The 22,431-nt window shown below is 44.0% G+C and overlaps 1 protein-coding gene across 5 annotated transcripts in view; it reads left to right on the plus strand.

Annotated features, from left to right (window-relative positions):
• The first annotated feature begins 10 nt into the window (after positions 1–10).
• The window catches only part of STIM1 (stromal interaction molecule 1), a 197,801-nt gene continuing 175,380 nt past the window's right edge, over positions 11–22,431 (plus strand). For 2 of the 5 annotated variants that reach the window (XM_014460736.2, XM_006094516.3), the window contains exon 1: positions 14–711. In XM_014460736.2, coding sequence (XP_014316222.1) covers positions 570–711 — 142 coding nt within the window. In that variant the 5' untranslated portion in view covers positions 14–569. Of the gene's footprint in view, positions 712–14,814; positions 14,910–22,431 lie in introns of those variants that run through there. The other 3 variants (XM_006094514.3, XM_006094515.3, XM_014460737.2) reach the window with 3 other exon arrangements.

Below are 22,431 nucleotides of genomic sequence, written 5' to 3' on the forward strand. Positions count from 1 at the left end.
TGCGCTCAGCGGCCGCCTGGGCACGGGACTGGGCGGGGGCACTGACCTCGGCCTCGGAGGCCTGGGATCCCGGCGCCGCCCGCGCCCGCGGGGGCCTGCTCGCCCCGGAGCCGGTGCTGCTCGCCCCTCCACGGCGGGGCGAGGCCAGGTGCCCCCCTCCTCCCCGCGCTTCTCCCCCTCCACCCCGCTGTTCGCGGGAGATTTCGCCCGCCCGCTCCCTCCCTCAGGGGTGTAGCCCGCTGCGGAGCTGACCGCGCGGCCGGCCCGGCAGCCACCCCGTCCAAACTCTCCGGAAGCGGCCCGGGCACACTGGGCGCTCAGGCCGCCCCAACTCCGGCGGACCCACTGTCGGACCGGAGGCGACGGCCCTCCTTCCGAGCCCAAACTTGGAGCCCTTGACCTTTGGGCTGTCGGAGGAGGCCGGCCCCCGAGTGCCTGGACAGCTGCGGCGCCTCGAGGGCACCCTGCCTGGAGCTCCAGGACCCACGCCCGCGCTCCCGGCCTCCCGGCCTCCCCTCGGGGGTCCCGCGGTGTCCGCGTCGGGCGCCTGCTGACGGAGACCCCGGGCCATGGGTCTGTGCGCGCGCCTCGCCCTGTGGCTCCTCTGGGGGCTCCTCCTGCACCACGGCCAGAGCCTCAGCCACATCCACAGCGAGAAGGCGACGACAGCAGCCGGCTCGGGGGCCAATAGCGAGGAGTCCACGGCGGAAGGTAAGGCTTTGCCACCAGCCGGGCCGGGCCGGGCCGGGCTGGGGGCTTTAACTCGGAACCCAGGCGCCCTCATGGGCAAGTTGAACTCGTCTTCTCCATGTGCCGTGGGATGGAGTACTCACACAGGGGCACTGCCTGTTCCCAGGAGTCCAAGCAGTTCTTCCCGTTCGGGAGACCTGGCTAATGGGCTTTTCTCTCTTGCACCACTTTCCTCATCCCCCCTCAGGATGTCTTTTGTGGGCAGTGAGGAGAGGTCTGCTTCTGGGGCCCCTTGGCCTTTCGGATCTGCAAGCCAGGACCCCTTCCCAGAGATGCTTGTCAGGAAGAGTGGCCAGGGCCCATACGTCGATCGCTGTTGGCTTCTTCAGCACTTGGCAACCCAGGGAGGTTGAGGCTACTTGGGCTGGGCAGGGACAGTCAGGGCTAGGCCAGCTCCATTGGTATGATCAGGTGTGCCTTCCTCTTCCAGCAAGTGTGGGAACCCCAGGCCCTCCCTTCCCTTAGGTAATCTGCTGGGTATTAGCTGTGACACACAGGGCACTTCCTTAGATGGAATTTTTAAAAATCTGTTTCCCACAAGGGCGTTCAGTGGCCTTTCCTCAACACGGGCACCATGTCACGTCTGGGACCACTTGTTGACCTCTGTTTCTTCTGACGGATGAGGGTGGGGATTCTACGATATGTTTGTTCTGTCCTGGTTTCTCCTATGTACTCACGGGAGCCTGGTCAGAGAGCAGGAGCCTTGCTGGTGTTTTGGTGCAGAATAAAAGAGCCCTTTTTAAAATGCATTTGTTTTATACAAGGGTTAGAAGGAATTCTGTGTTCTTTCTCTGTTGCTCTCACGGTGTTCTGCCCAAAGCAGTGGGCTGCAGAGTGGGGATAGTTAAATAGCTGGGTTCTTTCTGAAGTGGGCAAGCTCCAGTGAGAGGATGCTCAGTGGATAACCATCGATACGAGGAGGAAAAGGGAACAGGGCATGGTGGCTGGGAAGTTTCACGGATGCATTCAGAGGCTGGCTTTGGTGGTAGACTCTTTCTTAGGAAACCCCCTTTTAACTTCCTTGACTGGGTTGCGTGTGATTCCAGGTACCCCAAGGGCTGGGTTCCAACTGAAGTTAGGGTTGCCCTGTATACAAGCATGGCACCTTGGTGTTGCTTTGAAGATAGGTCCTTCTTGCATATTAATCCTTTTTCTCCATATGGTGTCTCCTTGGCCCCTGAAACATAGCTCAAAGCTTGGTTCTGATTGGGCTGTGAAGTGAAAGACTGGTAGGCAGATGTAGGTCAAACTGTGAAGTAGCTCTAAGGAACATCTCTGTTGTTCCAGTGACATCCCTGTTTATAACTGATATGTTCCCTTTTAACCCTAAAATATGAGCGTCTAACATAAAATGAATATTTTTTTGGGGGGGGAGGTGTTTTATAGGTTAGACACAAGCTAAAGGGATGAAGTTTTGAATTTTAGGTATTAGCTAGCTACCAGGAATATGTTGTGTTTGTGGAGGGGGTGATAAATGAGAGGCATTCCAGCATCCTTCAGAACCACCCCCTAACTTGAGCTTATGGAGACAGTCTTTCCTACAACGTATTTCAGAGGCCTTGATGTATTGATTATACCACTTAGGCCTCTCTTGGTCTTCCTTTCAATTCAGAAATTAGTTTCTGCTGTCACAATAATATGGAATCCTAGGGAGGGAAGCCTCAGAGACCCTAGGGTGCTGGGAATGGCTATGGTTTGTGGGAACTTGGAGGCCCCAGCACTATTGTTCTGGCAGGTTGTCCCCTTGGGTCTGTCGGGAAGTTTGTCTCTGATTCATACAGGAACTAAGTTTTGCAAAGAGGTGGTTTGTGGAATGGGCACAGCTAGAGGATTTGGGAAGAAGTTTTATGCGCAGCCAGGAATCTTGTAGGTTTTCCAGTTCCTGTGTATCTTCAGAACACAGGAGTTTACTTGCTCTTAAAACTGCCACTTTTCTAAATCATATTCAACATACCCAGTCAATTTATATGTTCTCTGAAGTTTATATTTTACAATAACACAGCTATTTTTCTTACAACAGTCTCACAATAGCCCTGTTAGAATGTGGGGCAAAAGCTGGGTGAAGAATCTGAATCCTGCCCTAGCCGGTTTGACTCAGTGGATAGAGCATTGGCCTGCAGACTCAAGGGTCCCAGGTTCGATTCTGGTCAATGGCATGTACCTTGGTTGCGGGCACATCCCCAGTGGGGAGTGTGCAGGAGGCAGCTGATCGATGTTTTTCTCTCATCGATGTTTCTAACTCTCTATCCATCTCCCTTCCTCTCTGTAAAAAATCAATAAAATATATTAAAAAAAAAAAGAATCTGAATCCTGTGCTCAGTCTTATAGACAGGTTTTCTGATGCTTAAGTTCTAGACCACTTCCATCGTCTCAGGCCCTGCCCTGTTAAATGAGCACTGGGCAAGGCCAAGAGAATTTTACTTTCCTCCTGGTGAATTAGTGAGGCAGGCCTTGGTGACTCTGCAGCAGAGAGTGAAGAAAAGGCCTGTCTTTTTCTACTCTGGAGAGTCTTCTGCAGGGGCAAGAGAATTGGATATTTTCTCTTATTTGATGTAAATGCCCATCTAAAGGCCTGATCCTGCAGGGAAGGCAGGTGCTCTGGTAGCAGGCCCTCTCATTGGGCCATTCCTGTCACCTCCTGGCTCTTTGATGCCTGTACACTGAGCTATGCTAAGTCACTTTCTCATTAAAGATCTATCCTGGCTATGCTGCTCTGGGGCCTGCATTTCTGAAGCTGGCCTGGAACTCATGCTTGGAATCTCCCTTTGGACTCCGGGCTCACTGCCTTTAGAAACTCAAAATGTTTTCTGCAGAATGTGTGTGAGGGGTCCCAGGTAAGTCTGGAGTTGTAACTGCTAGTGTTGGAGATAGGAGGACCTCTAATCAGGAACTGTGGTTTGACTCAGTATAGCTAGAACAGAGCCTCGGAGGACAGACATGTAGGTTGTTTGTGGGGTGCAGCCTGACTTCTCAATAAACCCTGATGGAGTAGGAGGCCAGAGCCATGCCTGCCCACCTAGCTAGTTGCTGTTGCTTCCAAGGCTATAAATGGCTTGGCCATCTTGGTAGCTATGCTAATTTTAGCTGAGGGTGGCTCCCGGAACTGGACTGGAGCCAAGGGCAGGTGGGTGGGGCTTGACTGAGGCTAATATTGGAGGCTGGGGAGAGGGTCACAGTAATCCTGGGGTAGCTAGGACATCATCTGCACCCATGCCTCAGCTTTGACAATCACCTGTAGCTAGGTTAATTTATTTAGCAAACATTGAACAGTGCCAGCTCATGTGCTATTTAAGTGCCTGTTCTGGGCCAGGCAATATGTTTGGTGTTGAATTTAAGGCTGAACAAAACAGACAGGTTCTCTGCCCTCATGAAGTTTACACTCAAGTGGGGAGATAGGAAATAAATATATAAATAAATATAGTATATTGTGGTAAGTGCCATGGAAGAAAACATAAACAGAGTGCTATGATGGAGAATGGAAGGATAGAGATCCAGCTAAAGTAGGAACCCAGTGCCTGGTAAGACTTTAATAACATCAATAATAATAGCAGCAAACATGTTTTAGTACTTACTAAAATAGTTTCGGGCACTATTCCAAACATTTATTCTTCCAGTCATTCTGTGTGCTAGTATTAGCCTCATTTTATAGGTAAGGAAATGGAATCATAGGTTAAGTAACTTTTGCCCGAGGTTAAACAATATTAGGGAGTAGAACCAGAATTTAAACCCAGGCAGTCTGATTTTTCTCTCTACCTCCCAAACCGCTACGTTATACACTTTCTCAAAATTCTGTGATAAACTTTGTAATAGAGGTATTGTATATACACAGAGAAGGCTGTGGGAAACCCAGAGGAGCAAGTGACTAACCCTGCCTGGGCTAGCTGGGGGAGGCTTTTCGGTTTCCCCCATAATTTTTCTCAGATCTTGGGGAGCTAAAAAGTAGTTGCCTAATTCAAAAAAGCTAAGAGGTGGAAACATCAGTTAGTTCCACCCACTTTTTTTTTTTTTAAATACATATGAGGAAATTGATGTCTAGAGAGGCATCAAACAGAAGTTCCAGCTGAGTTATTAGAACTAGACTAAGACATTTGAGTCAGGGACCCTGCCTCAATCAGTTATTCAGTCCATAAGCTCATAACTAGTGCTTACTGCTTGCTTTGCACTGTGGAAGGAACGTAGGGCTACCACAGAAATCCAAGTAAAAAAAAAAAAAACAACCAACAAAAGCAAAGTAAAGAAATAAGAAAAAAAAGATAAGGAAAAAAATAAAGAAGTCTAAATCTGGGATTGGGGTGCAGATATAGGATATTTATTTAGAGATTATTAAATACAACATAATGCACAGGCTTAATGAAGCTCAAAACCAGGTACTGTAGACTGTAGATTAAGGGTTAAGTGAGTTTTGTGTGGGCTGGGCTAGGCTAAGGTGGTTGGAGAGGGCTTCCTGGCAGGCGGGGTAGGGCACAGGTTGAAGAGAACCAGGAGGGAGTGATTTGATTTGGGGAAGGATGAGGGAAATGTAAGTGTCTTAGATGTCTCTTATCACCACTGTAAGCACCAGGGGGTCTCACTGTTTGGTGGCTGAACAATTATTGGGCAGAGTTGCTTCATAGTTGGCCAGCTACCTCGCATGAGGGCCCATAGACAGGAAGATTGCAGTCATGTGTGATCTAGCAGCAGATCTAGTAAGTGCCCTAATTTGGAAGTAATGAGGAGTGTAAATAATATTTTAAGATATCTGAAACAATGTAATGTGACATGAAAATGACTATAATTTTTATTGGTGACAAAAATCATAGGTACTACTTATAATATTGTAGTTGGTTGCTTACAATATGTAATTAAAGGAAATGTTAACTTTCAAGAAGAGAATATTGAAAATAAAGATATAATTTCTTTCTCATCCATATTCACAGGTGCCCTTGAGTTCTACCCATTAGCACCTTAGGAATGTGGAGCCTTCACATTAAGAACTCTGTCTGGCAAGGAAGAGATGGGGTCCTGTGGAGGGGTGTGGTTTCTGAGATCTCCACAGGACTTGGGTCTGAGCCCCAAGAGGCCCCTCATTTCCTGCAGAGTAGCTTTGACATATGTTGCTGAGTGACTTCATGGGTTTGCTGTGGTCCATTTTCCTTTGTGGGAAATGATTCTCCAGGAAACTCAGTAGCTGTGGCTGGGAGACTTTTAGGGAGAGAGAAAGATACCAAACTGGGCCTCCAACAGAGCTTTCCTTTTGGTTACTGCTGATAAAAAAATATTATGAAATATTTAAGATATACAACATAGTATAAAGGATAATACATTGAATACCCAGGTGCCCACAATAGTTTAAGAAATAAAATAATAGTACAAAGCTTTCTTCTATTACCCTCAGGACACTTTGTATAAATCTCTTTTGTAACATTGTATATGTTTGTTCTCTCACAAGTATAAGCCTTTTGTAGAAGAAGAGAGGAGGGTTATTACTTTATTTTTGTTTTTATTGTCCCTAGGCTAAAACTTGTATTAAAAGTTTGTTGGAAAGCTTGAATCCAGGGCCTGTCTGAATGGATCATATTTTCTGTCTTCATTTCAAACTATCTCATCTATCTTGGTACACATTCTGGGCTTTTCCCTCAACCCTTGGAAGTATTTCTTGTCCAGGGCACTTTGTATTTTCATCCAAACTCAGATCTGTTTATACCTTTCAATCTATTATTTTATCCTCAACTTTGGAAGTAGTTAGGGCTGTTTTTATTATTATGCCCATTTTAAAGATGAAGAATTTATAGCTGAGAAATTTGTGTCACATAGCTAAAAAGTGGCAGGATCAGAACGATGGCTCTGAGGATCTGTGTACCAAGCCCTTGCTGTTTTTTTTTTAATCAAATACACTAGGGGCCTGGTGCACGAATTTGTGCACGGGTGGGATCCCTCGGCCTGGCTGGCGATCAGGGCTGATTGGGGCTGGCCGGCCAGGGGGAGGGACTGCAGGAGGTTGGCCAGCTGCAGGAGGTTGGCTGTGGGAGCGCACTGACCATCAGGGGTCATCTCCTGCATTGAGTGTCTTCCCCCTGGTGGTCAATGCGCATCATAGTGACTGGTCGACCGAACAACCGGTTGTAATGGTCGCTTAGGCTTTTATATATATAGACTAGAGGCCCAGTGCACGAAATTCGTGCATGGGTAGGATTCCTAGTGGCTGCTGGCCGGGGCCTCCCTTCCCCCGGCTGCCTGCCGCCACCGCCGGCTGGGTCCTCCCTTTGTACCCGCCTTGGCCTGGTGCCGGCTGCACCATCCCACCGTAGTCCCACTCTCATCAGGGCCCATTGGGGCCAGTGGCACCTCCACTGCTGCCCCCTGCCAGCGCCATGTCGCTGACGCCCACCATATTCCGCGCTGCCCCCTGGTGGTCAGTGCATGTCTAACTCCCGGTCGGTCAAACTCCCACCCATGGGGACAATTTGCATATTAGCCTTTTATTATATAGGATTACCTGTTGATGTGTTGCTCACTGATCTGGCATTGGGAGCCTATAGCCTCAATGGTTTGGAGATAGCTGTGTTAACAAAGGTGTAAGAACAGTCTAGTTTCCTATCACAAAGTGCTGCTCTGGAAGATGGTAGAGTCTACAATCTTACCCCCCATACCCTGTTGTTGGAGTTATCTGTGTATATGCCTGCCTTCCTTGATGTTCCATAACGCTCCTCAAGGATTAGGACAGCAAGTTCCTAGCACAAGGCTTGGCATATATCCTATAAAGTTTGTAGAACTAAACTGAAGAATACTTATTGTCTTGTTCTGATTCTACTATAGTTTACTAGGCACTTGGTTAGAAGTTAAAAAATATTTCTTTGGAAAGGGTTAGGTGAAGTTGAAGGAATAAGCTTCATTTACTTTGAAAGTTCACTGTTTTAGAATTTCTCATTTGTCTTTGTTAAGAAAAACCATCAGATCACTTTGGGTCCAACAGTCTCACTTCACTTGGAAGAAGTTTGTCTAATATTTTAAAGTAACCAAACTCTTATCATTGTAGTTATTACCAAGAGACTGCAGTTATGAGTAGCTGGAAAATTGTCTAATTCATATGTGTAGTGGGGAAAGGAGTGTGTGGGCTGAATAGAAGCCTAGATGTAAAGTGAGATGATTGGCTTTGGTTTTCAGAAGGGTCTGAGTTGGCCACAGCCATCAGACCTAAATATAGTACCTGGATTTAGGGGAGCATCAGAGTTTCAGTTCCTTTCCTTATTAGCTGTGGATCTAGTGGAGGGTAACTCATCTCATTTCTCTCAGCCTTAGTTTTTTCATTTGTAGAAAGGGAATAACCTTCATGAATAAATTTGTAGTGAGGCTCAAATGAGATAACTTAGGTGGTGAAAGGGCTTTATAACTCCAAACTACTGCACAACTAGGGATAGTTGGGTCCTTTCAAACTTTGCTTTTGTATGCTGAAAAGCCTCAGTCAGAATCTGAGTGTTGGCTTATGATAGCACCTCTCTGTAGTTGCTTCTCTGAACCTGCTATAGGTCCATTGTTTTATTCTGGTGTGGCCAAACTAGGCTTTTAATTAAGGCTTACTCTAGGCCAGAGGGAAGCTGATGATAAAGTATGGGTGCTGGTCTTTGACTTTATTTCTGGTCCATACCCCCTTCCTTTAACTGCAGACTTGAAATGTCTGGCCAAATGGGCATTGTCGCCATCTATGTTGGTGCATAACAAATTATCCTAAAACTTAGAGGCTTAACATAATAAACATTTATTATCTCACTGTTTCTGTGGGTTAGGAATCTGGTTGCTGCTTAGCAAGGTGCCTCTGGCTCAATGTCTCTTATGAGGTTGTAGGCAAGCTGTTAGGCTGGCATTGAAGGCTCAACTTGGGGGAGAGTTGCTTTTAAGTTATGTGGTTGAATGGCAGGCCTTGGTCCCTTGCCACATGGGCCTCTCCATTGGGCTGCCTCATGACATGATAGTTGGCTTCCCCCACGACAAATGATCCAAGAAAGAATGAGAGTGCTCAAGTTGGAAGTTACAGTCTTTTTTATTACCTAATTTTGTAATTGATATGCCACAATTTTTGCCATATTCTATTTGTTAGAAGCAAATCAATAAGTTTAGCCCACACTCAAAGTGAAGGGCCAGGCTAGTGTGGCTCAACGGTTGAGCATCCATCCAGGAACCAAGAGGTCGCTGGTTCAATTTCCAGTCAGGGCACATGCCGGGGTGTGGGCTCCATCCCCAGTGTGGGGCGTGTAGAAGGCAGCTGATCAACGGTTCTCTCTCATCACTGATGTTTCTATCTCTCCCTCTTCCTTCCTCTCTGGAATCAATAAGAAAAGAAAAAAAGAAGTGAAGGGATTACACAAGGGCATGAATATCAGGAGAGCAGGGATCACTGGGAAGTCTTAGAGGGTGCCTATGATATCACCTCAGGGCCATGATCTTGGGAACAGTGGCTTCTAGGTGCTGTGTCCTCTTAGCTCAAGCTTGACAAATTCAAAGGCCAACATGAGTCAAATAAACAAGGTTTAAATTTATGTGGGCCCCCAAAAAACAAAAGTTTCTATGTTCATAGAAACATAGGTTTATTTCGATAGACATGCTGAATACAAAGGGCTGAAATAAATGAGTAATCAACATAAAATAATAAAACATTTTAATACAAATTAATATTTTTTCTTGAACATTAACTTACCAGACACTGAATAACTGCACAAATTAATAAGTGTAACGCAAACAAACCTATCTTTCTTGTTCTCCGAAAGCGAAATATTTCCTGTTGTGCACACCAAACAAGTCAGTACAAGACTAATAACATGGCAATCGGCTGCTAAAATATTTGCTGCTAGTATTAGTGGAGAGAAATGGTGTGCCTGCGCGGAAGGCGCATAAGGGAAATGAATGCAACATGATTATAGTAATCAGTTATTAGGGAATGTTGTAGTTCGTTATTAATAACTAGAGGCCTGGTGCACGAAATTTGTGCATGGGGGTTGAGGGAGTCCCTCAGCCCAGCCTGCACCCTCTCCAATCTGGGACCCCTCGGGGGATGTCCGACTGCCTCTTGCAAATCGGAACCACTGGCTCCTAACTGCTCACCTGCCTGCCTGCCTGACCACCCCTAAACACTCTGCCTGCCTGCCTTATTGCTCCTAACTGCTCTCCCCTGCCAGCCTGATCGCCCCTAACTGCTCTCCCCTGCTGGCCTGATTGCCCCTAACCACCTCTGCCTCGGCCCCCGCCACTGTGGCTTTGTCCAGAAGGATGTCCGGAAGATGTCCGGTCTAATTAGCATATTACCCTTTTATTAGTGTAGATTATGTATAACAGGATATTGTAAAAACTAAGTTACAAAATTTTTATTAAAACGTTTCTTACATACTGTTATATTGGCTGGGCCGCAAAAATATTCATTGTGGGTTGCATTCAGCTCGCAGGCCGTGAATTTGACATGCTTGTCTTAGCTTTTCTTTGTCTCCTAGAGTCTTGTAGAGTCTTTTTGTACTTCCTTAGACATGGCCCCTCCCTCTGTACTCGTCCCCTGTCTTAGGCCCAATACTAAACTAGCTTTTCATTTTAGGTTCTAGTCCTGCCTCCCAACTCATTGTTTGGTACCTTCAGGTGTGTTTTTTTTGTTGTGTTTTTTTTAGTTTTTGTTTGTTTGTTTTAATTCTCACCCAAGGATATTTTCCCATTGATTTTTAAAGAGAGTTGAAGGGAAGGGGAGAGACAGATAGAGAAAAACATCAATGTGATAGAGACACATCGGTTGGTTGCCTCCCATATGTGCCCGACCAGGGCTGGGGATTGAGCCTGCCCTTGACCAGAATCGAACCCGGGATCCTTCAGTCCTCAGGCCGACACTCTATCCACTGAGCAAAACTGGCTAGGGCAGTACCTTTAGTTTTGGAGTCCGTTGTACAGCCTTGGAGCTTTTACTGCTCCAACTTAGCTTCTGAGAGCTAGACTTATAAGTGGCGTTGAAATAGACTTACACACTGACAGATGAAAAACTTACTCTGACCTTTTATTTTTTATTTTTTTAAAAATATATTTTATTGATTTTTTTACAGAGAGGAAGGGAGAGGGATAGAGAGTTAGAAACATCCATGAGAGAGAAACACGGATCAGCTGCCTCCTGCACACCCCTACTGGGGATGTGCCCGCAACCAAGGTACATGCCCTTGACCGGAATCAAACCTGGGACCCTTCAGTCCACAGGCCGACACTCTAGCCACTGAGCCAAACTGGTCAGGGCTTACTCTGACCTTTTAGACCATTGATGTTAGGTGCTAGGACTGGAAGGATTTTTAAGGACTATCTCTCCCAAACTCATTTTACACATGAGAGGAACAAACTTGCCCAAGGTCTTAGCTACGGCTAGATTCTAATTTTGTCTGATTCTCATTCCCTTACTGTTCCCACTCTGTTGTGGAGCCTCTATGCCCTGATGCAGCCAGTTTGGGTTGCTAGGGGTGTCTGAGACATATACAGAGGAGAAACAGAGTAATTCACAATACTGTATTGTGTTTACAGAAATTGTGCTGGGCAGAATTGGGGGTATACAAAGCTGTTGTTAAGTGCCACTTCTGAGGAGTTTCTCCCCAGCTAGAGAGCTTTTGTAATAAAGCACAGAAAAAGAAGCTTAGTGATATTTTTGGCATATGGTGATTAATATCTGCATTCTGTACCACACTCTTTGCAATCTCAGTTCAGAGCAAGGAGAGATCTCTGTTTGGATGTACAGAGTAGGCTTCCTGAGGAGGTGGGTCAGAGTGTTGTACTGTATGTTTCACCATTGTTTGGCTCGGCTGGTTGCATTATATATGGATTTGGGGCCTCCATAGGCAGAGTAAATGTATTTAAAGCCTTGTGGGATTACTTGTGGCCACTTGGAAAGTGCCAAGGGGAAGCTTCTTGGGCACCGAGAATTTGACAGGATCTTGCCTCTGTTGACATAACTTGCTAGAGCAGGTGAGGTGTGAATAGGGATGCCTATGACACTGTCATGTTTAAGTGGAGCAGATTTATTTCATATGGGAGGCCATGCAAAGAAAAACCTGAAGTGAGGCAACAAAAATGCCCTTTTGTTCTCTGCTGGGATTTGGAATAGAAATAGTGCAGGCTCTAAAATCCCTCTGTGAGTGGTTGTTTTCTTCCTGACCCAGGGGTTTGGTCCCAGACCACGTTGCTCACTCACTTCATCTTCTCTGTTCCCCTCTCTACACCTTAGGCCAGCCAGGCTTTTTTTTTTTTTTTTTTTGTCTTGGTCTGCAGAACATATCTTATAATTGATTTTCTTTTTGCCTTTACTTATGTCGTTTTACTCTCCTCCCAGGATGTTCTCCCCTCTCTTCCTTTCTTCCTACCTAACATTTCAGTCCTCTGTGAGTGTTCCCTGATATTAACGCTAGCCATGAGTTCCCTGTCATCTCTGATAAGATTCTGATTGCATGTGCTATCTGCAATATTCTCTGTGCACTTCACACCCTGCTTGTGCCTCTTAAAGCAAGAGACATCCTGATGTAGAATCAAGAGCACTGGGCACTGGCTTGAGTCCTTACTGACAGTATGAGCCAAACTATAGTTTCCTCACTTGAAAAATGGGTCAAAAGATAGTTTATTTGAAAGGGTTGTATTTGTTTTAAAGTCTTTGTGTGTATTTTCTTCTCTCTTGAGGGCAAGAGCTATGTTCGGTTTGTTGACCATAGTACCTATCCTTAGTATCTGTCACAGGGCTGGTCAGAGAGTATGTATCTAAAATATATTTGTTGAATAAATGAATGTATAACAATGAGTTGATCCTTGGATTGAGTAGGCATGGAGGGAGAGGGCCAGGTACATTGACATCAGTTCCTATGAAAAGCTTAGATAAGAGAGCACTGAGGTTAGGGTTACAATTCACATGGTAGGTTTTCTGAAAAGTTCTGTGGGTGCTATTTTTCTGCTGAGTACTACTTCATCCCTGTTTATTGAGCACTGACGGAAGTTGTGCTCGGTGACAGTTATCAGTCATATTGATGGTTTGGCCTTTGACTCTGGCTGGCTGTTTTTGTTTTTCACAGCAATGGCTACCCTGAGTAGGTGGCTGCAGTAGGAGTGGAGCAAGGCTGTACTCATGGCGAGCCGATGTGAGACCCATGGGCAAGGCTTCCTTGGGTTCTGCTGCTCCCTGTCTTTGGTTCCATGGCCCACATGGGTTTATCTCAGGTCAAACTTGAGACAGAGAAATGAACAGAATGAACCTTAATTGCTTTTCTTAGCCTGCCTTGTGGGATGGAGGAGGGAGCCTTCTTTTATTATAGGCTTGTCTTGCTGTTGGAAGATAGACTAGTCCAGTGAAGATCACTGACTTTTTAAATGTTATCTCTGATTCTGAGAATTCCCTGGGCCTCAGAGAACTCCAGCCTGAGCAGATATCACACTAGCTTTCCTTCAAGGCATTGGGGAGGGTCCTCTGGAGAGACTTTGTGGAGGGGGCAGAGATATAAGAGAGTAGGCTATGCTGTCAGCACGGCCCAGCTAGGACAAACCTGTCCTTTTTCTGTGTTCACTACATTTACAGAGCTCCTGGCTGCCTTGTGTTGAGGTCTGGCTTAGGTGATGACCAGAAATCTCACTGGCAGGCAGGCAGGCAGACAGACTGGCTTTCAAATCTCATGTGCTGCTAATTTTCTTCAGTGTGATTCAGTAGCTCTGCTCCCGTTGGCCTCTCTGGGTTATCTCAGGCCTCTTGGGAAGCTCTCAGAACTCTCATCACTACAGTGTATGTTAAAACAAATGTGTCCATGTTTGCCAAGTTTCCAGAGCCAGCATCTAAAATGTAGTGGCATGGGGAGATGGGTGCTATTTAGGCATAAGCAGTATGTCTATGTGTGTTTGTGAGTGTGTGTTGCTATGTAATCATACTTGTGGAGGTCTTGTTTCAAGAAACTTTCACTGACAAGGGCAAAGTTCACTGAACTCATACTTCATATCTCTAAAGAGATAAATATGTAATTAAGGCAACTCAACTAATTTTAGTGATCAAAATGATTATGATAGCTATTTACTGAGTACCTGTTATGTTCTAGACACTGGGTTAGGTGCTTTATATCTGCACAACACTCTTAAAGGTGGATATGTTTCTCATTTTATAGATGGGAAAACAGTAACTCTGAGAGTTTAAAGAATTTTCCCAAGGCGACTAAGCCAGGATTTAAATTTAGGTTTCTCTAACCCAAAGACCAATGCTGTTTCTAGTTTAATAATTTGTGGGAAGGAAAGAAATGGCTATATGAACTTAGGTAGAGATGAGCATTTGGAATAAAAAGTGTACAACTTGCCCTGGCTGGTTTGCTTAGTGGTTAGAGAACCAGCCTGTACACTGGCGGGTCTTGGGTTCAATTCCTCGTTAGGGGCATGTGCCTGGGTTGCACATTCAATCCCTGGCCTCGGTTGGGGTATGTGCAGGAGTCAACCCATTGTTGTGTCTCTCCCACATGGATGTTTCTTTCTCTCTCTCTCTCTCTCTCTCTCTCTCTCTCTCTCTCTCTCTCTCCTCCTCTCTTTGCCCTCTCCCTTCCACTTTAAAAATCAAGGTGTACAATTTATCAGACTCTTAATGGCATTTGTTCTTTTACCTACATAGCCTGGAAGAAAGTGGCATTAGGCCTTTAGGGTATGGGGGAAGGAATGAGAGGGCATATTTCATTTATAAATCCTGAATGGCAGTATCACATTGGTGAAGTGTATAGCTACAGAGTGGTGTGTATTCAGTTTGTATCTTCCAAAAATAGCATTGTGGTTGAGCTCTTCTGGATATAACCTTGGGTTAGGATCTGTGTAGTGATTTTTACCTCTTCAGTCAACATTTAACATGTATGTTATATGTTATATGACACTCCCTGCCTAGTTAGAAGGACTGGGGAGTTAAGATGTACACCCATATTTTTCTTTATCATACATAATAAGCTCAAATTTATTGATCACCTACTCTATAACAGGACTGGCTAGATACTTTCACATACATGATGTTGTTTAGTCTTCATAACAGTCTTCCATTTTATAGCTCATTGTGCAAGGCAATGTAGGTTCAGTATCCTGTGAATGACACTGACGGTTCTATTGGCAAATGGGATCACCTCTGCCTGGAGACATCAGGGAAGCTCTGTGGAGGAGATTGCATCTTACTGGGCCTTCAGGTACTTCATGCAAAATTGTAAGGTAGGGAAATATTCCAGCCAGAGAAAATACCGTGAGTAAAGGCATGGAATGGGAAAAACTGAAGAGTCTTTAGGGGGCCATTAGTCCAGATTGGTTGGAGAGTGTCATCTATGAAGGAGACAACTATAAAATAAGGCAAAAGAGATTAATTGAGGAAAGTTCATGGAGGACCTCAATGTCATGCTAAAGAGTTTAGACTTTGTAGAAAATGAGTAGACTTTGCAGGTTTTTTTCTTTTTTAATTTATTTCAGAGAGAGGAAGAGAGAAGGAGAGAGGGATAGAAACATCAATGATGAGAATCATTGATCAGCTGCTGCCTGCACGCCCCCTACTGGGGATGAAGCCCTGACTGGGAATCAAACCGTGACCTTCTGATTCATGAGTCCACACTCAACCACTGAGCCACACCGGCTGGGCCTTTGCAGGTTTTGAGGAAGAGAGAGATATAACTTGAGTTTTGCTTTAGGAAGATTAACCTCACAGAGTATGCACAATGCATTGGCGGGGGTGAGGTTGGCGACAGGGAACCTAGATAGGAGACTGCAGTTGTTTATGAGCAGAGATCAGGGTCTGCATTGTAGAGGTAGAATTAATAGGACTTGGAGTTTAAGTGTATGGAGGGAAGGAAAGAGAAGAGTCAAAGGTATACTCATATTTTGAGTATGGGCAATGAGGAGTCTGATGGTGCCATTAACAGAAAATATATGTCAGTCAGAAGAGGAGTCAGTACTGGGGTTGATGATTGGAGGGGTAGTTGACTTTCTTTGAAGTGCTCCGCAAGAGACTACACTTCACAGTATTCCAGGAGCCGAAGAATTCTCTTCTCTCTACACTTGTTTCACATCACTTCTTTTTGCTGGTAAGTTTTCTGGTGCCCAAGGAAGTGAAATAATTTGCCTAAGGCTTTACAGTAAGTTCTTGGTGGATTCCAAGTCTGAGAATCCAAGTTTCTTGTTGTTTAGCTGTTAAGCTTCCTAATAGAGCTGGGCCTTCATTGTAGGAAAACCAGAGTTTTTGAGATAGAAAAACCTGGATTCAACTCTAGGCTTTGCCATTTTCTATTTGTAAGATCTTGAACAGGTAAGACCTTGCTTTTTCTCTCTGAATCTTAGTTGCCAAATTTGTTTTAAAAAAAAAAGGAATATTAATTTCTAACTTATGGAGGCAATGGAAGATAGGTACTTTGTATAACTCTTTAAAAATTTTTTTAAAAATTCTTTATTGTTGAAGTATTACATATGTCCTCCTTTCCCCCTCTTTGACCTCTTCTAGTCCCCGCCTCCTCTCCAGCCCCAGGCCTTCACCATCCTATTGTTTGTGACTATGGGTTCTGCATATATGCATACAAGTTCTTTGGTTGATCTCTTCCTACCCACTCTCCCACCCTTGCCTTTCCTCTGAGATTCAACAGTCTGTTCCATGCTTCTATGTCTCTGGATCTATTTTGTTCATCAGTTTATTTTGTTCATTAGATTCCATATATGAGTGAGATCATGTGATACTTGTCTTTCTCTGACTGGCTTATTTCACTTAGCATGATACTCCCCAGGTTCATCCATGCTATCTCAAAGGGTATAAGATCCTTCTTTTTTACTGCTGCATAGTATTCCATGAGCTTTTTTTTATTGTTTAAAGTATTTATAGGTGTCCTTTTTCCCCTGATTGACCCCCCCCTTGCCACTCACGTCCCCCAGGATGAGCCCCCACTGCCCCAGTGTCTGTGTCCATTGGTTATGCTAATATGCATGCATATAAGTTCTTTGGTTAATCTCTTACCCTCTTCACCCCTCCCCTCCCCCGCCTTCTCTCTGAGGTTGGACGGTCTGTTCAGTGTTTCTTTGATTCTGCATCTATTTTTGTTCATCAATTTATGTTGTTCATTACTATATATCCCACATATGAGTGAGATCATGTGATATTTATCTTTCTCCGACTGGCTTATTTCACTTAGCATAATGCTCTCCAGGTCCATCCATGCTGTTGCAAATGGTAAAAGTTCCTTCTTTTTTATAGCAGTGTGGTATTCCATTATGTAGTTGTACCACAGCTTTTTTATCCACTCATCCTCTGATGGGCTCTTGGGCTGTTTCCAGATCTTAGCTATTGTAAATTGTGCTGCCATGAACATTGGGGTGCATACATTCTTTCTGATTGGTGTTTTGGGTTTCTTAGGATATATTCCTAGAAGTGGGATCACTGGGTCAAATGGCAGTTCCATATTTAATTTTTTGAGGAAACTCCATATTGTTTTCCACAGTGGCTACATCAGTCTGCATTCTCACCAGCAGTGTACTAGGATTTGCTTTTCTCTACATCCTCACCAGCACTTGTCATCTGTTGATTTATTGATGGTAGCCATTCTGACAGGTGTGAGGTGATACCTCATTGTCGTGTTTTGTTTTAATATGTTTTTATTGATTTTTAGAGAAAGGGAAAGAGATAGAGCGAAACATCGATGAGAGAGGAACATCATCCATCAGCTGCCTCCTGCACGCTCCCCACAGGGGATCAAGCCCTCAACCCAGGCATGTGCTCTGACTGGGAGTCAAACTGATGACCTCTTGGTTCCTGGTTGACACTCAACTGCTAAGCAACACTGGCCAACCTCTCATTGTCATTTTAATTTGCATCTCTCTGATGATCAGTGACTTTGAGCATTTTTTCATATGCATGTCCATTTTGTAGAAGTGTCTATTTAGGTCCTTTGCCCATTTTTTGATTGGATTGTTTGTCTTCCTTTTGTTAAGTTGTATGATTGCCAAATATGTTCTCCCATACCCTTTTCATTTTGTTGATGGTTTCTTTTGATGTGCAGAAGCTTTTTATTTTGATGTAGTCCCATTTATTTTCTCCTTGGTTTCCCTTGCCCTAGGAGATGCATACTTCCTACCGGTCTCTATGTGGTCTCCACTTTACATCCTTGGTTATCAGGTTTCTCTCCAGCTAGTCTTCAGTTGATTATTCAGAATGTTTTTTCTGTATTTTATTTGTAATTCCAGTTTGGTCCTGGGAGCATGTCAGTGTAGCTTCCACTTACTCTGCCGCCATTTTGGAATCTCTCAGAAGAAATTCTAATAAATTAAGCAGTCGCTTACTGTTTTATAGCTTCAGTCTTTTTTTTTTTTTTTTTTTTTAGCTTCAGTCTTAAAGCATTCCCCCCACCCCTCATTCCCCCCACCCCTCCAATTATTTCCTTTGAAACTTTTTTTTTACTTCTCCTTTCCTAGCTTGGTTCTTTTGAGTCCCCACAGTGCTCTTTATGGAATAGCTTATTTAATAAAAAGAGAGGACTAGGAATTAGGTAGACATAATTTAGCTCGGGTTGTAATACTCTTGACCTTTCTGGGCCTCAGTTTCCCCATACCAAGTATTTTGGGGATAACAGAACATAACTCACAAGGTTGATGCACGCAGATCTTATGAGATAATGTAACAAATATTTAGTCTTATACAAATGTAATTTATTATTTTTAGTGTTCCTCCTCTGAATTCTGAACATCTGTATAATTTCCTGGTTCATTCCCTCTCTTTACCTTATATCTCCTTGGTTCTCACTTTTCCTTATAACCTTGCTTTTTCACTCTCAATGACAACAGGAAAAATGTGGCTATACTAGCATTACACCTGGTACAGTTGCAAGGAAGAGGGCCCGAGTCTTTGGGAAATGTAAAGTTCATTGGCTTTGGAGTTATAATATCTTCTCATTAACTTGAACAAGATGCTTTACCCCTTTGTCTCTCGAATTTTACATTTGTCTCCTGGTTTACCATATAGTTGTTTCTAGTCTTGAACTCATTTAATTTTAGAAGATCCCCCTTTAAAATGCAAGAATTACTGGGCTCAGGTAACAACTGAGAATCAAAACTAGCTTTTGCTTGCTTTTCAGTATAGGTTAGGTTAGAGCAGCAATTTTCAATTGGTGTGCTGCAAGAATTTTTAAAACATGCAATACCTGACTATTTAGACAGGGGCACTGACCTCTTTTCCCTTAAATTGTCAAAAAAAATGACAACAGCCAACACAACAATAGCCATCCAGTGTGAATTAATCAAAATCATACCTATTTTGCCCTGGCTGGTTAGAGCGTTGGCCCATGCACCAAAGTGTCATGGTTTTGATTCCTAGACAAGGTCAAGTACCTGGTTGGCAGGTTTGATCCCGGCCTCAGTTGGGGTGCATGCGGGAGGCAACCAATTGATGTGTCTTTCTTTCATTGATGTTCCTTTCTCTCTTTTTCTTTCTCTCTCTACCCGTCTCTTTCCACTCCCTGTAAAAATCAATGGAAAAAATGTCCTTGGGTGAGGATTAACACACACAAAAAATTATATCTATCTTTTTTTGTCAGATCAGTAAAAAACATAATACATTATTTATTTATTTATTTATTTTTTCCTTCATAATATGTTTTTTAGTGTGCCACAGAATTTTAGTAATTAATTTATGTGTGCCATACATGAAAAAGGTTGAAAACTGCTGGGTCAGGATATAGCCACGGGGAACAGGGGTCACAGTAGGACACTGGAGTGAGGTATGGATCCTGGCAAGAGGGCAGGTCTTTTCTTCTTTTCTTTTATTTTTTTAAATATATTTTATTGATTTTTTACAGAGAGGAAGGGAGAGGGATAGAGAGTTAGAAACATCGATGAGAGAGAATCATCGACCAGCTGCCTCCTGCACATCTCCTACTGGGGATGTGCCCGCAACCAACATACATGCCCTTGACCGGAATCGAACCCAGGACCTTTCAGTCCGCAGGTCGACGCTCTATCCACTGAGCCAAACCGGTTTCGGCATCTTCTTTTAAATATATATATTTATTGATTTCAGAGAGAAAGTGAGAGAGAGATAGAGACATCAATGATGAGAGAGACCCTTTGATTGGCTGCCTCCTGCATGTCCCATACTGCAACCCGGGCATGTGCCCTGACCCAGGGAATCAAATCATGCTCAACCACTGAGCCATACTGGCTGGGCAAGGGCAGGTCTTAGTTTATGATATAGGGATGGTGTCAGGGCCTCAGAGTATTTGATGCTGCCTCTCTCATAGCCCACACCCAACTGCTCTTCCTGAGCTGAGCATGTGCCTGTACGCTCAGTCAGAAGTCAGAGCTTGGTGAGGCTTGATTCCCCCAAGAATTCATTGATGAAAATTAGGGCATTTGAGCAGAACTAATTGGCTGAACTGTGTGAAGGGCAGAGGCTTTCCTTGGGGGATCCTTTTAATCTCTTGTGGTTATAGACTTTTTAAGGTTGGACTAATTAAAATGTTGGCAGCTGGACTCAATACCTTCCATGCACTAGGTCCTGCTCCAGCCTCCTGGAATATTGGAAGTTGGCACAGGTCGTCTTTCTTGGGGAGCTAAGAAATGAATTTCCATGTCCTTATCTAAATAAATGCTTAGTGAGCCCTAGCCAGTTTGGCTCAGTGGATAGAGCATCGACCTGTGGACTGAAGGGCCCTGGGTTTGATTCCGGTCAAGGGCACGTACCTCAGTTGCAGATTGGCCCTGGTTGGGGTACGTGTGGAAGGCAATCAGTGGATGTGTCTCTCTCACATCTATGTTTCTCTCTGTCTCTCTTCTCTCCCCTCCACTCTTTTTTCTAAAAAAATCAATGGCAAAATATCCTTGGGTGAGGATTAATAAAAAAGTTATTAAAAACAAACAAACAAATAAATAAATGCTTGCTGATGTGATATTTGTCCAGAATAGGCTGCTACATGGCTCATAGTGGAGAGATCTAGATCCAGATTTGCCTGAATTTGCTACTCTCTAGACTCCTGAGGTTCTCTTTTAGGTCAGTTCTCTATTAGCCCCAAAAGGCTTTGCTCTGTTAGTTGATTTTCACTGCCAGGGGGAATTCTTCTCTGTGTGTGTTTCTGTTCTAACCAGAAAAAGGGAGAAGGAAAATATATTTTATTATGTCCCATCATGTGCCAAGTTGGGGCTAATGTTTTACATAGCTGCCTTTTGAGATATCCTCATATCTTTTCATAATGTCCATTTTACAGATGAGGAAATATTCATAAAAGGAAAATAATTTGCCTAATTATCATTACAGTCTGAAAGCAACTGAACCAGAATTCAAATCTGGATCTCTCCCAAAGCCTCTGGTTACATCTTTAGGTAGCACAAATGATTTCAGAACCTCCTTTCCTTCTAAGCTCAGCTAATTTCCTACTTCCACAAAGTCTTCAATTCAGAATTATTTTCTTGATCTGCCTTTCCAGAGCACTCTGCCCCTCTCACTAATCTGGTTGATATTTAATGGGGCATGGATCTACCTTCCTCATTTGACTACACCCCTCCTGTGAGGTGTGGTGCTTATGATTTATTTGTTAAATCACCCAATGAAGGCCCTGGCTGGGTTGCTCAGTTGGTTAGACTGCAGTGGTTCTCAACCTTCCTAATGCCGCAACCCTTTAATACAGTTCTTCATGTTGTGGTGACCTCCAACCATAAAATTATTTTCGTTGCTACTTCATAATTGTAATTTTGCTACTGTTATGAATCGTAATGTAAATATCTGATATGCAGGATGTATTTAGGCAACCCCTATGAAAGGGTCGTTCGACCCCCAAAGGGGTCGCGACCCACAGGTTGAGAACCACTGGGTTAGAGCATTGTCCCAATATGCTAAGGTTGTGGGTTCGATCCCCAGTCAGGGCACATACAAGAATCAACCAATGAATACATAAATAAGTAGAAAAATAACAACAACAAAAAATCAATGTTTCTCTCTCTCTAAAATCAATAAATAGAAAGGTTAAAAAAAAAAAAAAAGAACCAATGAAGTTGTAGTTGGAATTTCAGGCTTTGTCACAGACAAAGTGAAGGATCTTAGGCAGAGTCTTAGCTAGCTCCCTGAGTAAAATCAGACCTGGGTCATCTTTTTTTTTTAAAGTCTTTATTGTTGAAAGCATTACATATGTTCCATTTCCCCCCCATTAAGCTCTTCTAGCTCGCCCTTACCCCTCCGCTCTCGAAGACCTGAGTCTTCTTGATTTGCACAGAGTGTGATGTGTTATATTAGAAGCAGTAGGGCCTTCTAGGCAAGATGCTTTTGGGTCCCCAAGGAGCAGGCATCTCTTATCTTAGTCATTTTCCTTGGCCTCTGACTTTGGAGTTTCCTTCCTTCCTTCCTTCCTTCCTTCCTTCCTTCCTTCCTTCCTTCCTTCCTTCCTTCCTTCCTTCCTTCCTCTTTCCTCCTCCTCCTCCTCCTCCTCCTCCTCCTCCTCCTCCTCCTCCTCCTCTTCTTCTTCTCCTCCCTTTTCTTCCCTCTGTCTGCTTTCCTTAACCAACTTCTTTCCTTCTTCCGGCCGCATATTTGAGATCTCTCTCGCGACAGAGCTCAGATACCAAAAGAGGGAAGTGAGGAAATAGCTAAGGTACTTACTGACTGAACCTCTAGATTGCACAGACCCTTTAAACACCAAACTAACTATTAGCTTACGTACTGACTGACTGGCCCCATCCATAAACAAGCTCGTTATTTACTTA

The sequence above is a fragment of the Myotis lucifugus genome, unplaced genomic scaffold (assembly GCF_000147115.1).
Source record: "Myotis lucifugus unplaced genomic scaffold, Myoluc2.0 scaffold_138, whole genome shotgun sequence".
NCBI lineage: Eukaryota > Metazoa > Chordata > Mammalia > Chiroptera > Vespertilionidae > Myotis > Myotis lucifugus.